General features: G+C 49.9%; 1 protein-coding gene across 1 annotated transcript in view; it reads right to left on the bottom strand.

Moving 5' to 3' along the window:
• LOC119099468 (acetylcholine receptor subunit alpha-like) overlaps positions 1 to 27564 on the bottom strand; it is a 59459-nt gene extending 31895 nt beyond the window's left edge. The window contains exons 1-3 of the mRNA XM_037222623.1: positions 27008 to 27564; positions 6163 to 6207; positions 4663 to 4772 (exon numbers count right to left, since the gene is read on the bottom strand). Coding sequence (XP_037078518.1) covers positions 4663 to 4772; positions 6163 to 6207; positions 27008 to 27196 — 344 coding nt within the window. The 5' untranslated portion in view covers positions 27197 to 27564. The remainder of the gene's footprint in view (positions 1 to 4662; positions 4773 to 6162; positions 6208 to 27007) is intronic.
• Between the last annotated feature and the right edge of the window lie 275 nt (positions 27565 to 27839).

Below are 27839 nucleotides of genomic sequence, written 5' to 3'. Positions count from 1 at the left end.
CTCTCAGACCGAGCAAACCATTATAACGAAACTTCGGCTGATTGGTATAATTTTTGGGGGGCCCAACCTGCATATTTTAGTTATCTATCAAATCACGTCATCGATATATGACCCCATTCTCAAAGGTCGGTGCAATGAGAGAATCGAACTCGGCGCTTTGTGACGCGTTCATGTAACGTGTGTGCAATGGACCTTTTTGGAGAGGGGTTCTGAAAGTGTAACGATGTCATATCATGACCATCACCAAAGCTTGTGATCTCTCTTAGGAACATTCTAGGGCAAAGTCAAGTCAGGCTTAACATGAAAGTTATTTTAAACGTATATTTTAAACACATCGTAGCACGTGACACTCAACTATGCAGATCACTTTAAGGGGGATGTGCCACACCCGAATATATTAAAGCAAGCATCAAGTATCATGAAATAAGCTCACTTATATAACTATTGGTATACGTTTGGATGGAAAGAGATGCTCTAGACAGGTGAATTATTTGTTAGGCAAATATGCTTACCGATATGTCATCGTTTGATTACGTGATCTTACCTTGCACAACATTCATTGGCGGTCGATTGATGGCCGTCATATTTGAAAATTACGCTCACGGACGATAGATATGAATGACTCGACAATTATTGCTTGCTTGGCCTTGATCGCCATATGGCGAATCTAATGGTAGGGTTTGAATGGCGTTATTAAAGCGTCATGGATGCCTGGGTGGCCTTAACAAAGTCTCAAGGAAATAGCTGTACATACCTGCAGGCGTGTTGCTCAGCAAATAGAAGAGTTTAGGTTTTAAGAAAGGGTAGGGCTGTTAACTGCGCTGAATGATAGGTACGTCAGCTTAATAGGTACGAATGATAATTCAAGATAGGTACGTCAGCTTAAAGCCCCATGCCAATGTGCAGCACTCTCTTTCAGGCAGACTGTAATCATCAATTTACTTCATATTGCATCAGACGCAATCGTAAACACGCGTCCATGTGGCCGCCTAGATACCCTTCGCTCGGGAGGAGGTCAGTTTCACCCCCTTGAGATCTCAAAAAGTTAAAAAGATAGAGGTACCAAATTTACAGGGTGTGTTGACCTGAACGTGAACTCAATTAGGTCAAAGGTTCAGGTTTCTAGGCCATGACTTTCGGTTCAAACAAGGTCAAACAGGGTCAAGTTCCGTGTTGTTGTCCAAAGTGCCCCAAAACCTAGACAACCGTTTCGAAACAAAATATCAAACAATCATTCAAGGTCAGTGACCTTGTTTTGACATTTTGAAGGTCAAGGTGACCAAAATCATACAAGACTGCTTTGAGTTTTGCATTTGACTAAGCAACAAAGATTACGCTAGGCAATATGCTGCTAAGCAAAATGTTGACCTGGGTCATTTTAGATCATTGTCCTATCCTGACCTCCAAGAAGTCCATGGAAATATATAATGCGGTTATTGCTATCAATAAAATTGAAATGAGCACCAGAAACTATCCCATACAGCAAGCCCTAGAGTAACAAAACAGATTGGTTTTGACCTTGGTGTGACCTTCATACCCGACCTTAGGGTAATGTAATTTGCTCATTCAACTGTTGAGTTGCCTAAGAAAGCATCTCAGAGATGTATTGCTTTCGTCTAACACTTCGTTGTTGAATCAGATTGAGAGGTTCCCTAGAAATTGCCTTCGCTGAAACCGTGGTCTGATTTTGACCTGCCATAGGTCAGCGACCTTACAAGGTAAATTCAATCGTTTATGCCAAACGATTTTTTCTTCAATTTTCTATAGCTATGCAAAATTTGGAGCGGGTGCGCCACGCTATTCCGAAACCATTCTGGAAAAACCTTTGGGGGGTCAACTTGACCCCCACCCCCACCCGAGCGCGTGTTATGCAATCTTAACTGATCGAAGTGTTATACTAACATTGCAAGAGCCAGTGAAGGTCAGACCAACGTCAGGTTACCCTTTGAAACACCCCAGAGTGCTGTAAATAGGCATTTCACAACGCACCAACGGCGATCTTGTGCGCAAGGATTACAAGTGCAAGGTGATTGAAGGACAAGATTATGCGAGACACTGAATAGCGCAAATAAGCCCTCAAACATAAATGAAATGGACTATTTGATCTTAACCAGTTTTACCCTGTTGTATTTTAACAAGTTGACGTCTTTGCTAAGCTTGTACAAAGCTGAGTAAGGAAGGTAAAATAACGTAAAAAAGTAGTAATGTCTCATCTGAAATAACATGGCAAGCCAACGGATAGAGATGCTGCAAAAAGGGCCTTCTAAAAGTTGATAACAGGGTGCATGGTTACCGCCTGGTTGTTTCGAACCTGCTCCAACACATCGGGTCACCAGGGGAGTCACCTCTCCTCCCCCTCCTACGCCGAGGAGGGGCCAGCGAGCAAACCTGACGATAATTAAATATGACTCGCTAACTATTCTTAAGCAATCACAATAGTGAATTATGTGAAATGTAAGCTTTACGTAGATTTTGGTGCGATCGTCTTTAACAAAACATTGCAGCCAAACAACTTAACTGAGACGGCTCTACTTTCGGGCCAGAAGGCTTCAAGGGGTGTTGACATTGCATCCCACGCATTGTGGTTTTTGACTATTGATTATATCATATCAAACCTTAGTGTTGTTTTCCTCAGCTTGTGCCGAAGTTTGAGCGTTCATCACAAGCACATTTAAAATTATGTTTTCGGTGCTTCTTTGTCTGAATTGACTGAAAATACTGAGTGTTCACCATTTGTGCCCCATTTGCAAGCTGACTAAAACGTTAGTGTGTTTTGTTTCATGAAACGTTCTATCCAGGCTGTGAACTACATGTTGCATTATCAAATAAGTCAATTCGGTAATGTAACATTTTCTGGAATGGTGTCAAAGACAAAATCTGCTAGAATGCAGTCTTTGATATTTTTCCAGAAAGCGTGGGCATAGACTCATTATACGATTTACTAAAAACGGCTTTCCTAAGTGCATTGCATCAGATCTGAATCGATTTACACAGTACCGCACTTCTGCACACATAGTGAAATTTATGAAGCCACTTTTGCGCACAAGAATTTGCCACCGTTTTAATCACTATGAACTGTCAACGCTCGCCTGGACAACCCTTTTGACTTCGGTTAGATTAGATTGAGTTAAGTTAGGTTAGGTTAGGTCATGTAAGCCTATGTTGGGTTAGGCAAACGCTAGGTTAGGTTTGGCTAGGTTAATTAGGTTAGACGAACATGTGCCTGGTTCCAATACTTCTTCCCCAAAACCGGTTCCTGGTTTTGGAACCTGGAACTAGTCTGGAATCGGGCAAAGGGGAAAAGGCAGGAACCAGTATTCAGTCCCATTAAGCCGAAAGATTTACTAAGATCCATGCTCCAGCCTCGTCATAAGTAGAAAAATTCAGCCAGAACCAAGAAAGCTTGACAATAAGGCAACAGATCCGGCAGAAACGAGATCTCATCCGATACCAAGCCAAGAAAACCAACATAAACCAAAGTCCAGCCTTGCGTTTTGTTGAAAGATCCAGCATGGATCAAAATACAGCTTAGCATCTCCAACATGCTAACGCGTTGGAAATGTCAGAAGAGGAGACAAAGGTAGGACAAAACAGCCCTGCAGGTTTACTTATGGCGAGGGTCCATGTATGTTAGCATATCTGAAAAAAGCATAAAATTCCACTTTAGGACGTGCCTACCTGTGGTCGAAAAATGCCTGCAGATCTATGCGACTGTTTGCTGTTGGTGGAGCCTTTTGAGCAAGTGGTGAGCAAACGAAGAGCAGAAAACTAGCTATCATCATTGAGGTGTTACGACGCTCTCAGTAATTAAGGTTACATGGCGTCATCCACCTCCCACCCTGGCAGGAAGATTGGGCACCGCGGAGATTTGAACTCCGCACCCCTGGTTTACCAGACGCGCCACTTAACCGCTGCAGTTTCGTCACCCCGGAAACTAGTTGCTTTTCTACAATGACATTACTCACTCCTATAAGGTTTTAGCGCCACTACTCTACCGCCAAACAAACTGCTCCATATATTTGCGGTAATCTACAGAACATGTGCGTGACCAACATGGGCACAGTATATTTTCAGCGACTCACTGCGAAACAAGCACTGTTTATGCCCTCCGTGTCCGCTCGAGAGAACATAGCCTTTGGCCCCTGACTACCATTTGGACACGGCCCGAAACTACTAGGCTTCAGCAGATGGGTACCAGAAGGCCAAATATCCGACCTGACGGAGCTATTTGACTAATAACTCAGCCGCGATTTACATAATGTAAGGCATTTAAGCTTAGTCGAGCCAGAATAGATGAGGGGGCAGCTATTGGAACTGTCACGTTGGTGAAAACATCCGTTTGGATACGGTTAGTATAAAGGCCTCGAATATCGCAAAGCCCTAGCCGTGCCGAGATTTTCGGCCACCAAGACATTGCCAGCTGGTATAGGAGACTATCACGATAAGCTAGCTTGCAATGCATACGCGAATCTCATATGAAATATCGCCCAATGCTGGATCATCTCTTGCAAAGGAACACTGAATGGGTTTCAAAACACGCTTCAAGCCTGGATGTTGTTGACAGCTTCTCGGTGACGTGCTTGCGATCATTCATCGGTATCGTAACCCTGCAACAATACAGTACAAGGGAGAACGACGCAGGCTAAGACCCAGGAGACGTACTTGTTGTAGAGCACGATGTCAGGTCTCCAGATGTGGTCGGACGGCACGTGCAGCATCTCCACTCCACCGTACAGGTCCGGCGACCACGTCAGCTTGTAGTCGTACCAAGCCTGGAGGACACGAGAGAGGCCTCACCCCCGCTCCCGTCAGCATACAAACACGTTAGCCCGAAGTCATACCAGGACTGGATGACACGAAAGAGGCCTCACCCCCGCTCCCGTCAGCATACAAGCACGTCAGTTTGTAGTCGTGCCAAGTCTGGAGGACACGAGAGAGGCCTCACCCCAGCCCACGTCAGCATACACACAGACACTGTCGAAACGTGCGGCAAGTGCTCTGCAGAGTTGACTTCTGCAGTTGTGTCTCACAACTAAAAAAAGGGCCATCACGTGGTCAGACCGAGTATCGTGACCAACTACAGAGCGTTTGAGGAGCCGTTTTGACGTGTCAGACCAAGTACGGAGCGTCTGAGGAGCCGTTTTGACGTGTCAGACCAAGTACAGAGCGTTTGAGGAGCCGTTTTTACGCCCCCGAAGTAAATAATGTTTGCTTTTATTATTTCAGAGATCTTATACTGGCAGCTATCGTTCTCAGGGTCTCGAGGAACCAGGAGACCTTTGAGAAATTACTTGTTTGTATCATGCAATGCTTCTTTTTCAGTCTGCTATGCACTTCAAGCTCACCAACTACATCAATTGGAAAACTGAAGGATCAGATATCCCGAATGGCTTTGAAAACAGTTTCACACGCATTCAGTCTCAGCCATTGGTTGATTTCGGGCGGCATTCAGTGAATGCGTCGCTAAAAGCTTACGTTTCTTCTTTCACAAACAGCATTCTTCAGTGAGCTTAGCGTACCGGAGCCGCTCCCAGCGCCAGAATTTCTGACTCAGCCCACATTAAGGCGCAGCCGGCCTAAGGGCGAAGCTTCGACCTGCATTTTTCACTGTAGGCGACTCCCGACCGAAAGTTAAAAAAAGCTTTGATACGTTCCCACCAAACCTCGCCCCAACCCCTTCCAGATAAGATTGATTGCGCCCTTGACAAAACTCAAGCTGAGGCGTAACGAAGCAAAGCTCCCAAACCCTGCAGGACCGTAGGAACGTCACATCGATGGGTGCGCAAACAAACTTTTCAAACTTATTCTTTCCAAGCTTGTATACATGGTTAGCATATCGAGCATTTAAGAAACGCGTGTTACCAATGGCTCCACGATCTGGTCCCTCAGATTCATATAGCCATGACAGGCCGAATATGAAAGAATGCTCGCTCACCTGTCTACAAGTCGTTGAGGTAACATATACACTGCCGCCCCCCCCCCCCCCCTCTTCCCACCAAGATACGTCACCGCATATCAAGAAGCGACTGTACTTTCCTTTGCCGTTTTCCTTTGCAGGTGTATAAAACAATTCGATTTGTTACCGTGGCCTTAATAATCTATGCACATGACAAACAAGCCAGGTGCCCAGAAGAAACGACGCATAGTAGCAATGACACTTACATGTTTCACCCATAAATTTGTTGTCATGATTTGGCTCTTCAGATTCTGAAACAAAAGGGGCGGTGTCAGTTCATGACGCTCAAAAATTATACAACTGCCACTCTCCATTCCATTGTCTAAATGTAATGAGGTATAGGTCACAGCATGCTTATAAAGCATATGAGAACAAAGGATGGGGCTAGAATTCAGCAGGTACAGCTAAAGACTTCCTTCATTCAACCAGGAGAGAGAATCGGCAATATGCGGCGATGTACTGTACGATAAGGCCACCTCCAACATGCGTAACGAAACAAGCGCCGGCACATTCAACATCACAACGCGTCACGCGCGTATGTGACGTCAGACGATTTCAGTGTAACGCATGATAGACCGTACCGCAATGCCGCCAGAGCCCGCAGCACAGCCTGCCAAGCCAGGCGCGCGTCGGGGCGTCCAGCGGGCAGCGCTGGCGGGGCGACTGCTCAAGGCAGCTGTCTGCCGACAAGTGACGAGGAGTTCTCTACTTATCGCGACATGTTCCGAAGCGATCGACTTGCCCACAAGCGGTGGCAAAGAATCTCGTGCCTCGTGTGAGCAGCGGCGGGATCGGCACACTTGGCGCGCGCAGCGACGGGAGCACAATGCTCCAAAGGACCACTGGCAAGGCGCCTCGTCATGATGAGCGGTGGCTGACAGGTCGCTGATGGTATGAGCCATGCTACTCGCGCCACGCATGATGTATCTCGGCTGCGTGCTCCTCTCTGAATGAGGAGGAGCAGCACGTTTAGTCCAAGGCAACGATCAGAAAAACACGAGGACACGCGAACGCACGGTTCAGGCCTCTGCCGCGTCAGCCTACACCGCAGTCGTGCGGCGCCAGGACGTGGTACCTGTCTTCGGTGCGGCCACACTATGTGGAGGCGCTGCCCTCTCTCCAGCGGCTGCGGGTGCGATAGCGGCAATAGCTTTCCCCTCTAGGCACAGGCACACCGCTGCCTTCCGCATGGGGCAGATAGCCCCCCCCCCCCCCCCCCACCCCTCACCCCGCTCTGGGTTCGAAGCGAAGCGGTTTGGTCGTATCTCGACCTGCGGCTTTTTAGCTAGGCATTAGTCAGGCCTCTGTGCGGGCTGCGACTGTGATGGGCGAGGAAAGACAGCTTTTAAAAGGGAGCTCAAGGGTGCCATTAGCCTTTTGTAATGGGCGATACTCAAAACTGGTGCCAACGTCGTGTCTGTTTACCTGCAGCAAGGTCAGGTTCATACTAACTCAGTTACGTTAGGATTATCAGCCTAAGTTACCAGCCATTGCACTCTGACCACCAATGATGCTCATGCAAATGGTCACGATCCCAAGTTGGAAAAAAGAATGCATGTTCTGGCCCGTAGGGGAAGGAACAGGGGGGGGGAGGGGCAGGGGGGCCTTGGCCCCCCACTTTTCCGGGGGGGGGGGGGCAGCAGTGTTGGCTGCCCTATCCCCGCTCTCGCTTTTCAGATTAACGTTGTGTTTAGCTTACTTTTGCACCACGTTTAAATATATATGCAGATTTACCTAGTACACAAACCATCTTCCTCAAGATGCATCATCTTTTTCTTTTGCCTATTGGCTATCGCTTAATGTCACAGCCACAGGCCGACGCCACGCGGGCCATGGAGACTGCAACGCCGGGCGTTCAGCCTGTTGTTGCTATGACTTGCGAGCGCGTATGTTCAAAACCATATTACATAGCTTATCAGTAATCAGTTCTGACCAAACCTTGAACATTTTAAGACGAACATGGATTAGCCATGTCAATACAAGCTTAGGACTCCATCTCATCTACAATGTACGTTCAAGGATTTCTCAATACTTCTGACGAAAACAGAGAAGCACGAAACTGGAGCCTGTGTGACAATTATTGGACCACCTTTGGCGATCGGGAATGTTGTTGCGTAGATGAGGGCTCCTGTGCTGATCCGGGGCTAACTGCGCGGGTCAGAAGGCCTTCCGTGTCAGGGAAGGGAGCAATGTGATATGATATATCCCTCCAATGGCTTCCGGATCGACCAGGAGATCCCGCCCCGTGTCGCCGGAATGACAGCCAGAAGACGCTTCGCGATTTATTGTTGACTACAGTGGATGTCTCATTATTATTGAACAGAGTAGGTCGAAACAATTTTTTTAACGAACAAGGCCATCGCATGTTTGCCTAAGAACGTTCATTTTCTTCAGAATGGATTAATGAGAAAGTGCATCAGAAGGCTTGAACATGCCGGTCTGCAACCTCGAGAGCAAGGACAGCGATACCCTGGGTTGCAGCTTCCGTAAAACCGAACGGCGTCGGCCACTGGAAGTGCCGCCAGACGGCGGGCGCCGTGTTAATCTGTCTTCTAGACAGATTCGCAGTTACAAAAACACGAAAAATAAAGTATTTACCTTAACTCTTCCAGTTCCACCACCATATTCTAGCACCACCTCGCGGTGCTTTAAGGGCCAATCTGTTCTTATCATCAGTCTAAAAATCGTACATGTGAAATATGCGCCCAGACTGCCTTGTAGATGTAAGATTTGATGTCCTGGTCCACGGACTTTGGAGACTGCAACGTATGGCGTCGAGGTTTCTGTTACTAAGATTTGCGAGCGCGCATGTTAAAAACCATGTTATATAAATTGTATTACTAATCGATTCTGAGTGAATGTTAAACATTTCTAGAAAAACATGGCTTGGTGATGCTAGTACAATTGTTGACTACTCTATCCCCAATCAAAATTTTCACCCTCACATTTCGATCACACAGATCGATCTACAATCTATTTTCGCTACGTCCTCAATGTTTGTAGAACGCAGATAAAGCATTGTGAAAAAGCTTCTGAATTCTATCGGTTTAGAAAGAGTCCACTAAGCCATGGGAAATTAAGAACACCGGTGATGATTCCATGCGATCGTTAAACGCCTGATTTCTGCAGTTTATTGACCTTAAAACGCGTTCGGGTGAGGGGTGAAATTGACTCGTCCCCCTCCCCCGCAGCTTTTTCTATAATGGTCTCCGAACGGCGCGGCGCAGCCGAGCCATGTTTTGCATAACTGTAGACAATTGAATATAAGATCATTTGGCATCAAACATTCATATTTACTTTGTAAGGTCACTGACCTATGACAGGTCAAAGTCAGGCCATGGTTTCAGTGAAGTCAACTTCTAGGGATCGTTCAATCTGATGCAACAATGGAGTGTTAGACGAAGTCATACATCTCTGAGATGCTTTCTTAGGCAACACAAATATTGAATGAGAAAATTACGTTGACCAAAGGTCAGGTATAAAGGTCACACCAAGATCAAAACCATCCTGTTCTATTACTGTAGAGCTTGCTGTATGGGATAGTTTCTAGTGTTCATTTCTAATTTATTGATAGCAGGAACCGCATTTACATCTTCCATCGATTTGGAGGTCAGAATAGGTCATTGACCTAAAATAACCTAGGTCAACATTTTGTGTTTAAAAACACACTGTAATCTTTGTCGCTTATTCAAACGCAAACCTTAGAGCAGCCTCGTGTGACTCTGGTCACAATGAGTTCAAAATATCAAACAAGGTCATTGACCTTAAATGAACATCTGACCTTTTGCTTAGAAACAGTTATCTAGATCCTGAAGCACGTTACAGATGAACCTGGAATTTGACTCTGTTTGACCTTATTTGGCCTAAAATTCATGACCTAGGAACTACAAACTTTGACCTAAGTGAGTTCACGTACAGGTCAACACACCCTGTGAATTTTATGTCTCAGACTCCCTCAGTTCCCGAGATTTCAGGGGGGTCAAATCGACTCCCCACCCGTACAAAGGGTATCTAGCCGGCCATCCGGGCGCGTGTCAAAAATGTAAATTGAATTGATTTCACGGTCGCTTCTGGTTTCTGTTCTGGTTACAACATAAACAATTACAATGAAACGAAGAAAACCGCATCCCCTGTTAACGAGTAAACTTTATGCGGGGATATATTTTTGTGGGGGGGGGGGGGGGGCATCATAAAGGAGGCTTTTGTCAACCCTGTGTGCCTCTTAGCAAGGCTCTGGCTACCCCCTACCCACACACAAAGGCAGATCAAGTCATTTACGTTGAATGACGGACAGCTAAATGTCCGTTGGGCCGATTCACACCTTAAGTAGGCAGCTTCCCGGCGGCATTTTTCTGGGGTGGTGTGGCGTAAGGGAAGATCATTCGGAAAAAAGTACTGTTGCAGGTGTCCAACACATGTTTTACATTCCGATTAGTGGCAATGCTGCTCCAGAAATGTGCAACAAAGCAGCCACACCACCAGTTCGCGGTCAGTCATTCGGAGACAGCTGGACCGGGGCAGTGGTCATCGACAGCGGACGGGAGCAGGGCTCAGACAAGGAATATATGACAGAATGGCGTTTATTCTGTGGCTCCGTGTTCAAAAGAGAATCTCCATTTCTATGGCTTTTGTCATATGGTTTTTAGCAGTTTCAAGCTTTCGAATTTGTTTCCGCCTAAAATGCCACGACAAGTCTTATCTCTTGGAAAGCAGCCAGCGAAATGAAGGCACGTGCACAATATGTTGTACTGTGAGCCATCGATTCACTTTCAAAATTCTCACCAACCTTTGCTCAGGGCATACCCTGGCATCTACCCTGTGGAGACAGATGCCTCCTCAATGACCCAAAATGCCTACCCGCTCGTGGAATTTTGGCTCCCCAGGAAAGACAACGTTGAAATAGAAGAAAATTATTGGGAAGCTGGATAGCCTTATTTCTCGAATGACGTAGGTGAGTCGTATAGGCAAGAGTGTGCATCAATGAGAAACAGCTCTAGATGCATATATAGAATAGCAGTCATTACATCTGAATAAAGAGAGGTAAGCTCCTTCTCTACCCCCCCCCCCCCCCCCTCTGCTCCCTGGTCGTCGGGCTTGTTTTCCAAAAAAAGTTCCTGAAGCACACCCCGAGCTTGGCCCTCCCGCACTTTTTGAAACGTTCCTACGCCTATGTTCTGGCCGGCACATCTAATGCACGTATCATACTTCCACGCCTGCAGTATTTTCGGGCACAGCATTAGCTAGCCATCATCGTGGTGTTTAAATAGATGGCTTTCCGGGTTTGCAGCGTCCTAGCGCACACCTAGTGCAGCCAGTGGCTGCCCCGCTCCCCCTCCCCCCCCCCCCGCTCCTTCCGACTAAGGCGGCGGTGGGCTGTGGTGGCTGTGGCACCCATCTCCCCCCCCCCCTCCGACAGTGGCCGCGGTGGGCCGTGGTGGCTGTGGCATCCCTCTGCGACAGTGGCGGCGGTGAGCCGTGGCGACTGCGGCACCCCCTCCCCCCTCCGACAGTGGCCGCGGAGGCCGTGGTGGCTGCGACCCCCCTCTCCGACACTGGCGGCGGCGGGCTGTGATGTCTGCGGCACCCCTCTCCGAGAGTGGCGGAGGGGTCAGTCGCGTTGCGACACCAGCCGCTTGGGAATGGCGGCTGACACCAATAACAGGAGCTCGGCTCCACCCACCGGGGGCGCTGGCACACGTTCAGCCGGTGGCCTCGGCCCGGCCTGTCCGGCGCCCAAACACGCGCATGCGGCTGCACGCCAATATGCGCTGCTGACAGTCGGAATTGTTAGTTCAGAGCGAGTGTGGCTTCCGCATAGGAGATCCACATGAGCAACGAAGGGCCAAACACACGACAGTTGTTTTTCTGTAGTTATCGACAAACAGCACTAGTTTAAAACAGCGTGCTGAAAGATTGCGATGATTTTCCAACTTCGTGAATTTGCGAAATTCGGGAAATTTCATCGGACCATGCATTGAACTCAAACTGCAAACAAACATAATAGACATTCTGATTTCTGGAAATGTTAAGATCACTATGTTATCCCTTATCAAGAGCGATGGAGTTTGGGACAGGGAGGCGACCACTGCAACTTCAGCAAACTTCAACAATAGCCCCGAGGCGTTACAGGGAAAGAAACGCGTTTAAAATTGTCTTTGCTCTTCTTCTCCGATTCTCAACTTTCAAAAGAATCCACTGCTTCTGTTTGCAACGCGCTATCTGAAGAACGACGAGGGGATCTGAAACAAAACCCCTGACCTCGTAAGAAAGGTGACTGCCAAACCCCAAGCCACGTAGGCTTTCTTGTCACGCTGCAAAAAAGCCAAGTGGAACGGATAGCGGCTTATTGCACGGTGTGCGTAATGGGGTAATGATGCCTGATCATTGCTCTCATGTGATCGTGTTGCACGTTGATGCAAAGGTGTATCACTAAATGTTCAAACGATTCTCATTTTGGCCAATATCAGCTCACTGTGGGCTACATTCTGAGGTGAAATATTCTCTTTAGAAGCTCTCCCTCACGCATGAGATTGAGACGCGGCTTTCCGAAGCGTGTTAGTGATTTACGGTAACGGCGGCCGCGGCGAGAATGAAACCGTTCCAGAATGTGGTCTGCATTGTTCCATGCATGCAAAATGGCCTCTCTGTCACGAATGCGAAATGATGCCGACATTTGGGCGAGCGATTGTCGGCTCGGACGCTGGGTGAGCTCTTCGGCAGTAGTCAGAAATCCCTTCTGCCGGGTTTGAGAAAACGGGACAGTTGGGAAAGGAAGACAGTTCCAAAAGAAAACAAAATCGACTATACCACCAACGGGATTTTCAGGAATTGGAAAGAAGCCGCTAGCAAAAAAGGTCAACATGATTAACGATATTTTTCATAATTTAAGTTGCAGCGATGCGTGATGAAATTGTCATGCTATAATGTTACAAAAATTTATGTTGGAATGCACAAAAATTTAATGAATGTATGACAAATGTACAGTAACACTTCTAGGGTTTTGCCAGTGCCAAACGATTACCAAATGTATAACCGTTCACAATGCTATGCGGCTAAGCAGAATCAGAAATGTGTATCTCATAAATTGGTCATGTCACCGTGGCTGAACGTTGCGACAGTTTGAGCACCCTTATCGATACTTGGACCCAGCAAAGACGTCTTCAGAAGGCTGTCCAAGTATCTGCGAGCAGACTCCTCAAAGCGTGGCCGATTTGCATCACTGAAACTATCTCTGTGCACCTGAGCTTGCGGAGAGGCTTTTTGTGCACCTCAGCTTGCGGAGAGGCTTTCTGTGCGCCTGAGCTTACGGAGAGGCTTTCTGTGCACCTCAGGTTGCGGAGAGCCTTTCGTGCACCTGAGCCAGCGTAGAGGCTGATCGCTTACATCAGGTTACCTGACAGGTCAAACCAAGATCTCGTAACTCCTGCGGGACATTCCTAAAGATTCGTTCTTCTAAACCATGGCTATCCACCCGAAGGTGTCCTTTTGAAACTTATGCGGGACCGGGGTCCCTGAATTTACTGCATGCAGTTGACAGCGGCACACGTGGGAAATAATGTAAACGCAGCCGGTTATCAAGCAGGAAAAATGGTTGTGGTTGGGGCTGTTTCATTAGATGGTGTGTCCGAGAACACATGCACACCTGAAGTGTCACATGTGAGGTGAGGTGGGCGTTCTTGTTAGTTAGGTTCGTACTAGATGAGCGTCGTACTGCGCTAGAAAAGTGGATGTCGCTAAGAATGTGTGGTGACATGCGTAGGTATGTTACACCTAACCAGGGGTATGGAACTGTTAGATAATGCGCTTATGCCTTTAGAGCATTGAAAACAGCAATGATTTCCACCCCTACGATGTGGTGGTAATTATGAAATATTTGCCAGCATATTTGTGCCATGATAAACAACGTGAACAGCTCTGTTTTTCCTATTTCCATACAAAATTCCGTTCCTAATAGGCAACAAACTGTGTTAAGTATTTAAGCACCCACTAGCAAACGACTACTTCATTTTTCTTCCCAATGAAAATGAGAACATTTCTGAAATCCAATAAAACTATATGAGCGAAATTTGCTTTCGATATTTTCTTTTAAAAAGTCCCTTCTGTGGAGGCGGATTAGCACAGATTCGGTTGATAAATTTTCTCGGGAGGCGGGCCGGACTACATTGAGTCGAGAAATCTGGGAAAAGCGGATTGGCGGACGGATTGAATCTAGACTAGTCCGACTGGACTGGACTGGACTGGACTGGACTGGAATGGACTGGAATGGACTGGGCTGGACTGGACTGGGCTGGACTGGACTGATTTGGACTGGACTAGACTGGACTGGACTGGACTGGACTGGACTGGACTGGACTGGACTGGACCGGCTCATGAAAATTCAGCATGTGAAGTGCTCTATTCCATAGAATTTCAGGCTTAATTCAGTCCGTGTATAAATCTGCAATCGCAAACTTAAATTCGTAAAGGCATCTGTGACACGCTTCAATCGATGGCAGGCAACTCCCCTTCAGAGCGTCATTCTAACATCCTCAGTCACCAGTTTCGCACCAGTTCAGCACCCACCTGAGTAGCCCGAGAGGTTTGTCCAGTGTATGCCTGCACCCGCTACGGTAGTCGCGGCCCGAGAGATGACAGTCGCACCCATGCGGCGTTTTCCCCAGGAACTGCTGAACACTGGTCCGCCCGAGGTGCCCCAGGGAAAGAATGGGGAACCACATCCCCGACTGGTCCCCGGGGGAACTTCCGGCAGTGGTCGTCCGGCGACACTGGCGCCGCTCTCCGCGGCGTGAAACGGCGCGCCGGAAATAGGCACCGCCACAGCGCAGAGATGGACGCATTACGACTGTCGACTGTGGCATGAATGACAACGCCCACAGAGAAACGGAAAAGCGGCACATTGTGCAGACAGTAGCGTAGCGGACGGCACGGCTCATCCAGATATAGAAAAAGAGAGAGAGAGAGAGTGAGAGAGAGAGAGGGAGAGAGAGAGAGAGAGAGAGAGAGAGAGAGAGAGAGAGAGAGAGAGAGAGAGAGAGAGAGAGAGAGAGAGAGAGAGAGAGAGAGAGAGAGAAAGAGAGAGAAAGAGAGAGAAAGAGAGAGAAGAGAGAAGAGAGAGAGAGAGAGAGAGAGAGAGAGAGAGAGAGAGAGAGAGAGAGAGAGAGAGAGAGGGAGAGAGAGAGAAAGAAAGAAAGAAAGAAAGAAAAAAGAAAACCGAGTGTGAAAGAGATGGGGGAAAATGGGAAAAGAACTTCCATCAACAGACGAGAGATATGCACCGAATTCTGGTTTTAACATTTTCTTAAACGAAGCCAACGCTCCCCATTACCTGTGCATTGCCCTCATGCCTGCGGTTTCGAAAGCAATCCACAGATGATCTCCCTTTCCGTAAAAGTTCGCCTCGAACACCGCCTGCGCTCCTCCCCACGCCTGGTCCCCGCCGCCGCGCGGCCGCGGCCAACGTCGCCGCATAAGCCGCGCCGCCACCGACGCGCCGGATCTGCCGCCGTCGATCAACACTCCGGCGGCCGGCTGGCGTCTCGAGGGCCTCTCGGTGGCCGGCAATCTGCCCAGCGGACTGTCACTGTGGCCGAGCAGGCCGGCGAGCAGACGGTCTGGCGTGGTAAGGCCGAGCGGACTGTCACTGTGGCCGAGCAGGCCGGCGAGCGGACGGCCTGACGTGGTGAGGCCGAGCGGACTGTCACTGTGGCCGAGCGGACCGTCACTGTGGCCTAGCGGACTGTCACTGTGGCCGTGCGGGCTGTCACTGTGGCCGAGCAGCCCAGGATGTCGACGGCCTGACGTGATGTAGCCGAACAGTGGATGGCCGGAAGTGGTGTGACAGGGATATACCAGTGTTACAGGACACAATGTTACAGTTACTACATGCTGCAGGATGCATGGTTACGGGACACTGTGTTGTGTCACGTGTTGAGATGGAACCTAGCACATTGTGCGTTGAACAAAGCTCAGAAAACTGTTGTATTGTGTGTCAGGACACAAGTTCGTGTAGCATCATGATGCAGGTCACTATTGCGACCCAGGGGCATATTGTGATAGAGGATGGTAGCGTGCAGTTAACAGAGGAAAAGATAGCGTGAAAGAGTGGAGCAAAGCAGCATAACGCCTAGATGCCTTTCATGCATATGGCTTGGCCGATCTCGGCGTTTTCGGGCATAGTGAGAGAGAACGCGGCAAATCGCGGCATACTTGGTCATCCCCTTCAGCCGCATCGGTTCGCGCACCTGCCTCCCAGCCCATTCGTGACGGGGTGAGGGTGGGCTCAGGTCGCTTCGGCGCTCGCCATTTGCCCCGCTTACCCCCTGGCCCGCAGCCGGTGGCGGTGGCCGCTTAAGATCCGATGAGGTCGGGAGGCGGTGCGAGCTGTGCCAAACGTTGCCGCATACTTAACTTTCGACACGAAATTTTGCCGTTGGACCGGAATTTCACGATCGGTTGGTGGAGTTCAGAGTTCACGCGACAAGCGCTACTTAGCGCGAACTATGGTCCCAGAAATCCATCCAATCAAAAAGTTGAGACTAAAATTATTAAAACAGAAGCGAGGCGAGCGGGCAGGGTTTGCGTTACATTGGAAACGTTCAGTGCGGCCTGGCACAGTGTGATACACTGTAGCAAAGCACAGAGTACCGCGACTAAGTAGTACCCGATGATGCATATCACATGCCAGTATGATAGCGTTGGCAAAGACAGCTTTTGGTGACGTAGTACAACGGAGTAGTGTGAGAAGTGTGAAAGAGCTTAGGTAGCGTCTGATAAACAAAGCGAGGAATCCTTACTAAGGGATTTCTTGTGGTATGGTGTGAATTGGCAATATTTAGCCAAGCTAAGGTTGTTTTCGATTGAAGGTACCTGAGAAAAAAACAAAAAATATCTGAAACTGGTGATGGGCTAAAAAGAGAAATCAACGGTGAGAAATATGGGAGAGAGAGAGAGAGAGAGAGGGAAAGAAAGTGAGAGAGTGTGAGAGAGAGAGAAAAAAGGAAAGAAACGAAGAGCGAGAAAGAGGGAGAGGGAGTGAGAGAGCATGAGAGAGAGGGACAGAGAGAAAAAAGGAGAGAGAGAGAGAGAGAGAGAGAGAGAGAGAGAGAGAGAGAGAGAGAGAGAGAGAGAGAGAGAGAGAGAGAGAGAGAGAGAGAGAGAGAGAGAGAGAGAGAGAGAGAGAGAGAGAGAGAGAGAGAGAGAGAGAGAGAGAGAGAGATGAATACGCAGATAGGCAGACTCAGGGAAAGCGTCGCAGAGAAGAAGGAAGAGTGTGAGGCAGACGGATGAGCACACAAGAGCCACTGGCCTGATTGGCTGTATTTGTGTGGCGGCCGAGGAGCCGATCCCGCCTGATTAAACCGCGGCCGACCTCAGCGTGATATGTGCCGCTGTAAAAGGCCTGTGCCGGCCGTCGCCCTTGCCTGCCTGTCGTGCCGCTCACTGGTGCCTGATCGCGACCGAGGCTTGTTGGCTCAGATGTCTCTCGGTGGGTGAGCTGATTGAAGACGAGCAGAGAAAAACAAACAAGAAATTGGGATCGGGATGAATGCCAGACCCTTCCAGATTACCTCATTACGAAGCTGGGAGCAGAAGTGTGTATGGATGCGTGAAGCCCTGGATTTTGCACCAGACTGGAGCAGCAGCTTCGTGGATACGTGTTTTTCTGCGACTGCGAATGTGTAAAAGCTTACGACGTGCGTACTTTGTCTTCAGGCGCAGATGCGTCAATGCTACTATCTAGGCAAGTTTTTGCGTCTGCGTGCAAACGTGTTCTTGGAGACATGCCGTATGCGAGTGGGTATACGTCACTGCGAGTGCGTGCGCGTGTATATGCGTATGCATATTTCTCAAGTGGCGTTACATTGTTCAACAGAGAAAGCAATGTGTGTCTTAAATAGGCTTATCGACTGAAGTATGCAGTGGCGTCTGTAGGAGAAAAAGAGTGGGTTTGGCCCATAGGTGAAGACCGATGACTGATCAGACTCCGGCTGTGTTTCGTTTACCATACTGGCTACACAGTGCAGATAAAAGTTCGCCCTGCCCAAGAAACATTTGCGTTTCATCGATTTGCATCCTATAAAAATTCAAATCTGCTCCAAACGCATTCCCCCAACAGTTTTTTACTTCAGTCTTTCCTTCAGACGATGAGTGGGGTTCCCGTTCTGCTCTTTTGGGCTGCTTGTTGTGCGCAGCGCTCTTCACTGCCCGGGTCGAAAAGATGTGTTTTTACCCTTCAACGCGCCATCTAACATAATGACAAATGCCAAGGCGAGATCTTAACACGCGCCCGGGTGGCCGGTTGGATATCCTTCGCTCGGATAGGGGGTCAATTTGACACCCATGATATCTTAGAAAGAAAACTAGGGACACCAGATTCACAGGGTGTGTCGGTCTATGCGTGAACACAATCAGCTCAAAGCTTGATATCCCCAGGTCATGACCTTCAGGTCAAATAAGGTCAAACAAGGTCAAGTTCAAGGTTGGCCGCCAAATTGTCCCCAGAACCTACATATCCGTTCTAAGCAAAAAGCCACATGCTCATTTTAAGGTCAGTGACTGTCTGACCTTGAACATGCATTGGTGTCCAAATCATGCAAAGGTGTTTTGATTTTTGTATTTGAATAGACGACAAGGATTACGCTAAGCAGCATGCTTCTAAAAACAAAACTTTGATCTGGGCCATTTTAGGTCAGTGACATATTCTGACCTTTGAGAAGTCTATGGAAGATGTATAATGCGGTTCCTGTTATCAATAGATTCTCATCAAGCACCACCAAGCAAGAAATGACTCCATACAGCAAGCCCTGGAGTAATGAAGCAGGCTGGTTTTGACTTTGGTCTGACCTTCATACCTGACACTGGGTCAATGGAATTTATTTATTCAATTCTTGTGTTGCCTAATAAAGTATCTCAGAAGCGTATGGCCTCGTCTAACATATTGTGTTGCATCAGACTGAGCTATTCCTTAGAAATTGACTTTGCTGAATCCATAGCCTGACTTTGGCCTCCCGTAGGTCAACGACCTTACGAGATGCATCTCAATTTTTGATACCAAAAGATTTTCTATTCAATTGTCTACAATCATGCAAAATCTGCCGCGGCTAAGCCGCGGTTCGGAAGCAATTTGAGAAAACCATTTGGGTGTTCCGCTGCATTTGTGTTCTTTTTTATGAAAACGACACCGCAGGAAGTGTCTAAATCACGATTTTATTTTGAGCTGACGACTTAAGTTTGCAAGACCCCAAGTCACATCAAAAAGTCATATTGCCACTATTTGCAATTTTGATATTCTCAAACAACTCCCATTCGATTTTAAAATACACTGCTCATCCAATTAAGCGTCATAACATAACTAACATAGCCAACACCTATGACGGTTCCTAGCTTGGATATCTAAAACATTTTTTAACAAGAAAAAACCTCTTCCCAAACACATCAAACTGACTTTATTCTTCCAACAAAACAATATACTTGGCTGCTCTGTTGTGAAAGCCAGCAACGCGATTTATTATGACGTGGCCGATAAGTTTCACACAGTGAACGTCGTGCCCTGAAATCCACAGTAGCGGTTTGAAATCTCCGACTGCTTCTAACGCTTTTCATTGTGCCAAAATCACTCTTCTGTCACTCCGAGATAATCGTCCTCCGTCTAAATAGGTCACTCCCAACTGATCCGCGTCTACCCCGAATCCTCACCACCTCCGCCGTCACCCAACACCTCACTAAAACGATGGACAAGTCCTCTCCGATCGATGTCCCAGGTCAGTCGTCCTTGGCCACAGACACTTCCGCACTGTTTCGGACCGGAGTCGGGGGCTTCCGGACACCTGCGGCGGGAGGGCCTTTCTTTGGCCCCGCCACAGTGCTGCTCCCACGTGGCGGTGGGAGGGCCTGGCCCGGCTCCATCCCGTACAACCATTCGGCCGGAGACAATCAGCATAAGGCGACGATACTGGCGCGGTCGATAGCAGCGAGCGGCGAATGTGGCGCGCGCGAATCCGGCCGCCCTCTGGCGCCGCTCCGCGGACACACACCATTCCGCGCAGCCTCGCTGGCCGCACGCCCCCGTGCTCTCTAGCATGATAAAGACGGCTGGCTGCCCAGCAGCCACAGCGAAACGCGCACATTATGCGCCAGCGGCTGGCCCGTTTTGAGGAGGTAACGCAGCTAGGTCTCAGGTAATGATGCCATCCGACGAACGCAGTGTTTATGGCGCCGGTACATGGAGTCATGCCTGTGTTGGACTGTCTGATACAGATGCTTGAACCGACACCAGGTCATCTAAACGGTTGTTTTCCGGGCGGATTTGGTGCGGCTTTCCAACCACGTTGATGTCAACCGCAGGGGCGTGTTTTCCTTGTTTACAGCGAGGAGTCATGCCTGTAACCCAAGACTCTTAGAAAACGAAAAGACGTCGCTGTCCTCGAAAGAAATGCAACGCCATCGTAATTTTCGTCGCAGCGCGTAAAAGGCCCTTTTAAGCGTTATGGCCGAATAAATTTAACGAATGACCCAGGGAGAATATATTTACATTCTCGCATTAGCATTTTCCACCATCGGCAGTATTTGCATCAGACCTAAAGAGAGCCAACGCCCAAGAATACTTGTTAGTTGGTTCGTACGTGGTAGGCTGTCGCAGCTGACGTGTTACGTAAGCAAGCGTAAGTTCTCGGCAACTAGTCTAAACACTTTCAAAACGTGCCTCTTCAGCGCAGTTAAAATCTCCCTGGCCTTTGTTGACCCCCCGACGCTGCTTTACATTTTATCTCAGAGTCGATGTGCGCCTGCAGTAATGCCGTTGTGAAAACGCCTAGCATGAATAATAACTGTCCCAGTATTACAATTACCGTCAGCCCACTCGTAAATATCCCGCTGCACCTACGCTCGGCTGCTGAATGCAACTTAACACGCTGCTAGATGCAATATACGACGCAAGGATGGGATAGTGACGCGGTTTCCCAGCCTTCGTTACGGCAAGCTTGAGGTCTCATCAAGTGACGCATTAGAGCTACATATAAAAGGTATGCTACATATAAATAGTCGTCTGGGACGCCTCAGCAAGTATTACGAGGACTAGCTTACGAGCTGCGGGTATGTTGAGGTGTTATATATGCACGCATATCCTTACTCGTCAGGTTAATAGAACAAAAACCAACTGCCATTTTTGCCAGATCCACCGAGCACTGGAGAATCCAACAGAGTAGTGCCGGTTCAAGCTAGCCAGTGCCGTTATTTACTTCCAAGAAGTTACGTGAGGTTATCTTATGCCACCCATGACCAATGATGCCGGCTCAAACTCGCATCTCCATGCAAAACTGCCTTAATCTTGAACTGCAAAGGACCATGAACGCTTCTTGGTGCGATATTCAGGAAATGCTTCGAAATGACCTTTTGCCCCTTGTTCATAATCTAGCTGGGCTCGAATCCATGCTCTTTTGCAGGCAGTGGTCGAGGGAATGCCCCACCATCTGAGCCAAGCCCTCCAGCTGTGTGACGTTACGCCAGGCCACGGGTCACGCAAAATGGTGCATCGCTCGATCAGCGCTGGAAGGAAGAGCGATTGAGCGTAAGCGAGTCTGACAGTTCACACAGCTACTCTAATGCGACTCGGTTGGCATGTTGTGAAATGTTCTTGGCCCGCAAGGGCGGACGCAGGCGACTGCTGCGTGCGATACGTACTGAGTCCAACAAGTGTGATATGCTGCCAAGCCTTTGCAGCCTTTGCCTTGCCTTGTGATAGCAAGCCTTGCAAGCCCTGTGATCTGGCAGCCAAGCCTTTGTTTATATTTAAGTAACTAATCCCGACTGTAGCGTCGTAATGGGTCTCTCTCTCTCTCTCTCTCTCTCTCTCTCTCTCTCTCTCTCTCTCTCTCTCTCTCTCTCTCTCTCTCTCTCGCTCGCTCTCGCTCTCTCTCACTCTCTCTCTCTCTCTCTCTCTCTCTCTTCTTTCTTTCTTGCTTGAAAAACGTCGCGGTCTGCATTCTGTCCAGATTCGGCGTCACTGGACTGTTCTGTGTTTGGTGTCGCAAGGGCGTTCCGCTGGTGCGCACTGTGAGTGTCCCCAGCCTGTAGTGTCGTTATCACCAGCTCTGTCTGGTGAAGATAATACATGAATGAGGCCGGTGTGGGGGCAGTAGTCCGTGGTATGTGTGTGTGTGTGTGTGTGTGTGTGTGTGTGTGTGTGTGTGGTGTGTGTGTGTCGTGTGTGTGGGGGGGGGGGGGTGGGGGGGTGTCTGTGTGGGGGTGGGGGTGGGGGGGGGGGGTGACTCAGGTAGCATGCGATACACACTCGAGTGAAGAGGGCAATGACCACGGTTCACATGATGACATCTCATTTCTCGACCGACTCAATGCATGTGTATCTCAGAGACATATCTTTGTTTGACGTGTTTCGTAAGAATAGGAGCTTGTAACAGCCTGAAGGAGTTCGTGTAGCGGTTGAGAGCTGCGACTGGAATGGACTTCAAGCTCATACAAGCAACAAGATATATCAGAGCTATAGAGTTGTACAGCGTTTGGGAACCTTGCTCACCTTTGCATAACAAAACTGGCGTTACATAACATAACATAACATAACATAGCAAAACAAAACACAACAAAACTGCAGTACTCAACGTTCTGGCAGGCTACGAGAACATGCATATGTAGCTTGTATCATCACACGTTTCGCTACTGCAAAAACAGTACTTGTTAAAAAGGCGTTGGCACTCATTGAACATATCGGTTTACAGGGAGTCTGCGTACTTTACCTCCTAAGAAGGACGAAGAAGCTCAGTCCTAATGTCTCTATCCTCTCATAATTAAATGTTACTTTGCCTGATGCAATTTACAATCCCGTTGGCTACCGTTCGCGACCCAGTCAGCTGATCTGCCATAATAAGTAACTGGTATGGGATCCGTGTGAATAACGCATTGATATTTACAGTCGCTTGCCTATTCTATAAACTTCCTGATAAAAGACATGAACAGGACGGGAGCTGTAGAGTTGTTTTGGGACTACACCCGCAATGTGTTGGGCTGTTTTGGGGATTACACTAAGCATGTGTTGGATTGTTGCCAGAACGTCACCGGTGTAAAGTTGGGAACATGGGCGGGTATGAATAAGTGAATGAATGAAGGAATGAATGATGAAGAGGACGTGAGCGTGAATGCAACACGGCACGCGCGGCAGCGGCAATACCGGCTTTCACCGGCATTAGTAAATATTTATTTCCCAACACAGTTTGTTTCCAGTGTCTCATGGTAACATTTTCTGTACCTTCCACCAGTAGCTTAGGAGTATCTATCATTTAACTGTAACTCCTCCCTGCTATTCCTCTTCACTGCGAATGATTATTTTGTGCTCTCTCAATTGACCTTGCTGTTTGTTCCGCCCATGTTCAAATATTGTAATGTTATTAAATTTAACAAACATTCCTTTATCGCTAGGCCAATGCTATCCAGGTCCAGAAATTGCCAGTTCCCAATTATTTGTGTAGCCACATCTACAGTCGAAAAGATGAAAGTCATGTGGTAAGGATGAAGGTCAACTACACCGTTGAACATCGACGTCCTAAATTGCAATATCGCTGAGTATCACGCTATTTCAAACACGCTGCCAGCAGAGCGGTTGCGGCCATCACTGGATCGAGCCGAGTAAGGGCTATCGGCGCGGCCATCTCATGACGCAGAGCGGTTCAGTGCAACGCGTCCAAACTGTGAATCGGCCGAGCATTAAAATTCGTGGCGCTGGCAGCCGCCGCCGCTGCGGGGAAATGTCGCCTGCTGGCAGGAGGCAGCCGACCATGGCGCGGTGGCGCAGCCGGGCTGCGCTCTGCGGCGAGCGGCGGCGCCAGCGATCGGCGCCACTCTCGGCTCCGCTCGCTGGCGAGCCGAGAGCCCATCAGTCCGCCGACGGTCAGCCGGCACCGTCGACGGGCCGACGCCACCGCGCTGGCCCGAAGACCGGCTGAGGAAGCGGCCGGGCCGACCACGACGGGCTGAAGCTACTGCATTGGCCCGGAGACCGGCTGAGGAGGCGGCCGGGCCGACCACGACGGGCTGAAGCTACTGCATTGGCCCGGAGACCGGCTGAGGAGGCGGCCGGGCCGACCACGACGGGCTGAAGCTACTGCATTGGCCCGGAGACCGGCTGAGGAGGCGGCCGGGCCGACCACGACGGGCTGAAGCTACTGCATTGGCCCGGAGACCGGCTGAGGAGGCGGCCGGGCCGACCACGACGGGCTGAAGCTACTGCATTGGCCCGGAGACCGGCTGAGGAGGCGGCCGGGCCGACCACGACGGGCTGAAGCTACTGCATTGGCCCGGAGACCGGCTGAGGAGGCGGCCGGGCCGACCACGACGGGCTGAAGCTACTGCATTGGCCCGGAGACCGGCTGAGGAGGCGGCCGGGCCGACTGTGACCTCAGGCGTGACGTCATGCGGCGGCTCCGCCAGGCGTGTCGCGCTTCCAGGGGGTCAAATGATGCATCACTCCATGGAATGTAAACTTCTGTTTTGTTTGGAGCATGGACTTGGAATGGCTCTCCCTTAACGCGCTTCCGGAATGCCATAGATTAGTTGCCAACACCAATTTGCTGATCGTGCTCTATGTTATCTGTAAAGACGCACCACACGTGAAACAAACACGCCACAGTTCGGCGGTGTGATTGTGTCGCATGTCTGATCGACAAGAGCAAGAGACGACTAAATTATCACAGCCGTTCAACAGACACGTAAACAAAATTTTCTTCGGGAAGAAGAGGCAAGTGTTAACACGCGTGCGGGTGGTCAGTTAAATGCGACGCGATCGGTCGGTGGGAAGGGGTGTGGTCGACTCGATCCCTCCACTGAGATCTCAAAATCTGAGAGAACTAGATACCAAAGTTACTGGATAGATGGACCTGTATATGAATGTGCATGTGTTAATACAGGATAAGGATGCCACGTGTGTTCAAGTTTGAGATCCTCTGGTAATAACATCCGTGCCAAATTAGGTCAAATTCTGGATCGGTGACCGAAGTGTACCCAGACCAACACATACAACCGCCTTTACCCTAGATACCTATTTTAAGCAAAAGGTCCCTGATATCTGTTTTAGGTCAGTGACATCATCTGCCGTTTGGAAAGTCATGCTGACCAAAACCTACCAGATTGATTTGTTTTTTGAGTTGAGGTCGGGATGGGGGATTAGGTTAGGCGGTATGTTCCCCAAAACCAAAAGGTTAATCGGGGTCGTAGAACGACAGTAACCTTCCCTGCCCTTAATGAAGTAAGTAAGTCAGGGTGAGATCTTTGTTGGCTTCCCTGTGACCAAGAAAATTCGAAATAAACATAAAAACTACATTATAAAGCAAGTTCTACAATACAAATTAGGCTTGGTTTTGATTTCATCTTGAACTTCTTACCTGGCACAAAATCAATGAAATTAGTTATAAAACTAAATTTGAATGGCCAATTGCCTGAGAAATTGTCTCAGAGCTGAATGGATTCGTCTAACATACATATATTGGATTGGATTCATTCAGATCAGATTCTCATGAGATGGTCCTCGTTGACTGACAGCCATGACGTTGACAGCCATGACCTGATTTTGGCATGTCGTAGGTCAGCGATCTTTAGAATTACGTCGTATTTTTACACTGAAAGGTCCCCTATTCAGCCGCGCACAGCTATGCAAAATTTGCCACGTTGATTAAAAAATATTCTGGGAAAAACTCCGGGGGTTTAAGTTGAGCCCCTCCAACACGAACGCACCTTTAACTGACTTCGAAATCCTGTGAATTCGGAAGAAATCCCCCTGAAATTGCCTCCTATCGGCGTCAGTCTTTCGACTCAGGTGTGGCATGGGCTCCCGTGGTTTGACTCAGGTGTGGCATGGGCTCCTGTGACCCTCCCCTCGGCTACTTTCCTGTTGTGCAACCAAATACTTTGCCTTCACCCCGTGGCGAAGTTTGAAAGCTGTGGCGATAGGCATACACTTCTAGTTAGATGACGAAGCACTAAGTTATGTCTTCGCGAAACCACTTTGCTTGATGTCAGGAAATGAAAGGAATTAGGAGGTTGCAAGAGGAGTTATATTCCTCCCCTCCCCTCACCCTTAACATCAGCACGAGATCAACTCAACTTGGCTGAGAAAAAAGCCAAACACGTTGGCTCGTCTTAGGCTTGCATATCTCGTGAGTGTTGTGCGCCTAAAGGCATAATCCTTCGCAGCTTTTGTTTTGTTTTCTTTCCTGCTGCGGTATCTATCGATTGCCAGAGAAGAGCAGGCTTGCAAATAATTGTCTCGTGTATGTGATAGTTGCCGACAGTTTGGCCGCAGCCCGTGAAGCAAGTGGAATCGACTTATAAAACCCAGGCGCACTCTCTCGAAAAACAGACCTTCAGCGTCTCCTTTCGAGTCCCCGGCTGTTCGCTGCAGGCTATGTAGCCTCGTACGTGGCCATTAGACTCCAATGGCACACAAGGGTGCTGCTTCCGGCCCCACCCAGTTACCACATTCCTGTAGACAACTTCCAGCACTTCCCAGCCCTGAATGGGCGCTCGGATCGCTGACGACTCCGCGCCGTCTGATGGTCTCGCAGGCAGGCAGTCCGGAGATATTCGCCGCCATTTGTAGCGGTCGAGCCGCGCAGGACAATAGACCCGCACCCGGCCAGCTCAGCCCGGATTCCCAGGGTCCGGGCGGGCCGCCGGGCCGCGGCGGCCGCGGCAGGAGCGGCGCCGGTCGCGCCGGCCGCCGCCGCCACTCAGCGCCTGCCAGATGGCGGTGTTTTTGCTGGCCGTCGGTCGGGTCTGTCGAGCGGGCCGCGCGGGAGCGCCGCGGGCGATGCTACTGCCGATAGCGGCTCGCGGTAGTCCGGCCCGCCCGCGTCAAACCCCGCGCCGTAAACAGGGCGGCGCCGGCTGAAGTTGGGAGTGCTGGCGCCGGCCGGCCGCCGAGGCGCCGGCCGAACTTGATGACAGCTGTCGGCAGCACATGTCTGCCGAGAGGCGGCCCGACGAATACCAAGGAGACGGCCGGCCGCGGAGGATCGCGCCAGCTCAGCCGAGCCGAGCCGCCGCACTCACCACGTCGATGAGCTGCGAGAGCTTGAGCTTGATGAACACCTGCAGCTTGTCGGTGTTGTTGACGACCGGTCGCACCAGCTTGTTGTAGTTGGAGAGCAGGTCGTCGTACAATCTGGACGCGTCTGGGTTGGCGGCGGCCCGCAGCGCGGCCAGGGTCGAGAGAAGCCAGGTCACGGCGAAGGCCCGCATATCGCCGACAGGAACCGCCGCTACCACCTCGGTCACTGCACCACCGTCGCCGCAGACGCCCCCTCAGCCGCGGCAGTGCTGCGGCACTGACTGCAGTGGCAGCCAGTTGGGTTCACTGCGCGTCGGTGGCGATCAGAGGAGACCGTCGCTGTCACTGAAAGTCTTCACTGCGCATTGCGTCACTGGAGCCTTTCGTTCCGTGTTACCATCACTCCCAGCGGCTGTCCGAGGCCTTCGCGTCGCCAGGCTGCCTCGTCACTGGTCATCTGCCGTCCATCAGGCGCCCATCAGCCGTCCATCAGCCGCTGATCTGCCAGTGATCTTCTCCACGCCATCGGCCGGTCAGAGGGCAGCCGCGCGCGGCGCCGCTCGTCCCGCCGCCGGCACCGCCCCCGGCCATGTCGGCGCCCCTGGCGCCACTGGCGGCCGCCGCCGCCCCACGCTATCTCTCGCTTGGGGCGTCGGTGGTGACCGCGCGCGCCGCCGCCGTCGCTCGCGGACGATAACGCTGCCCCCAGTGGCGGCGGTCAGGTGGCGGCTGCGCCAATTGTCGGGTCAGCTGGTCAACGAGGCAGCGGTCAGGGACGTCGGCGCGTGGCTGTGAGACCGCCGCAGACCAGAGGTCCTCACCGGTTCGAGCTTT

This window comes from Pollicipes pollicipes, unplaced genomic scaffold, assembly GCF_011947565.3.
Source record: "Pollicipes pollicipes isolate AB1234 unplaced genomic scaffold, Ppol_2.1 Scaffold_4740;HRSCAF=5597_pilon_pilon_pilon, whole genome shotgun sequence".
Classification (NCBI taxonomy): Eukaryota; Metazoa; Arthropoda; class Thecostraca; order Pollicipedomorpha; family Pollicipedidae; genus Pollicipes; species Pollicipes pollicipes.
This window is presented reverse-complemented; position numbering and strand designations above follow the sequence as displayed.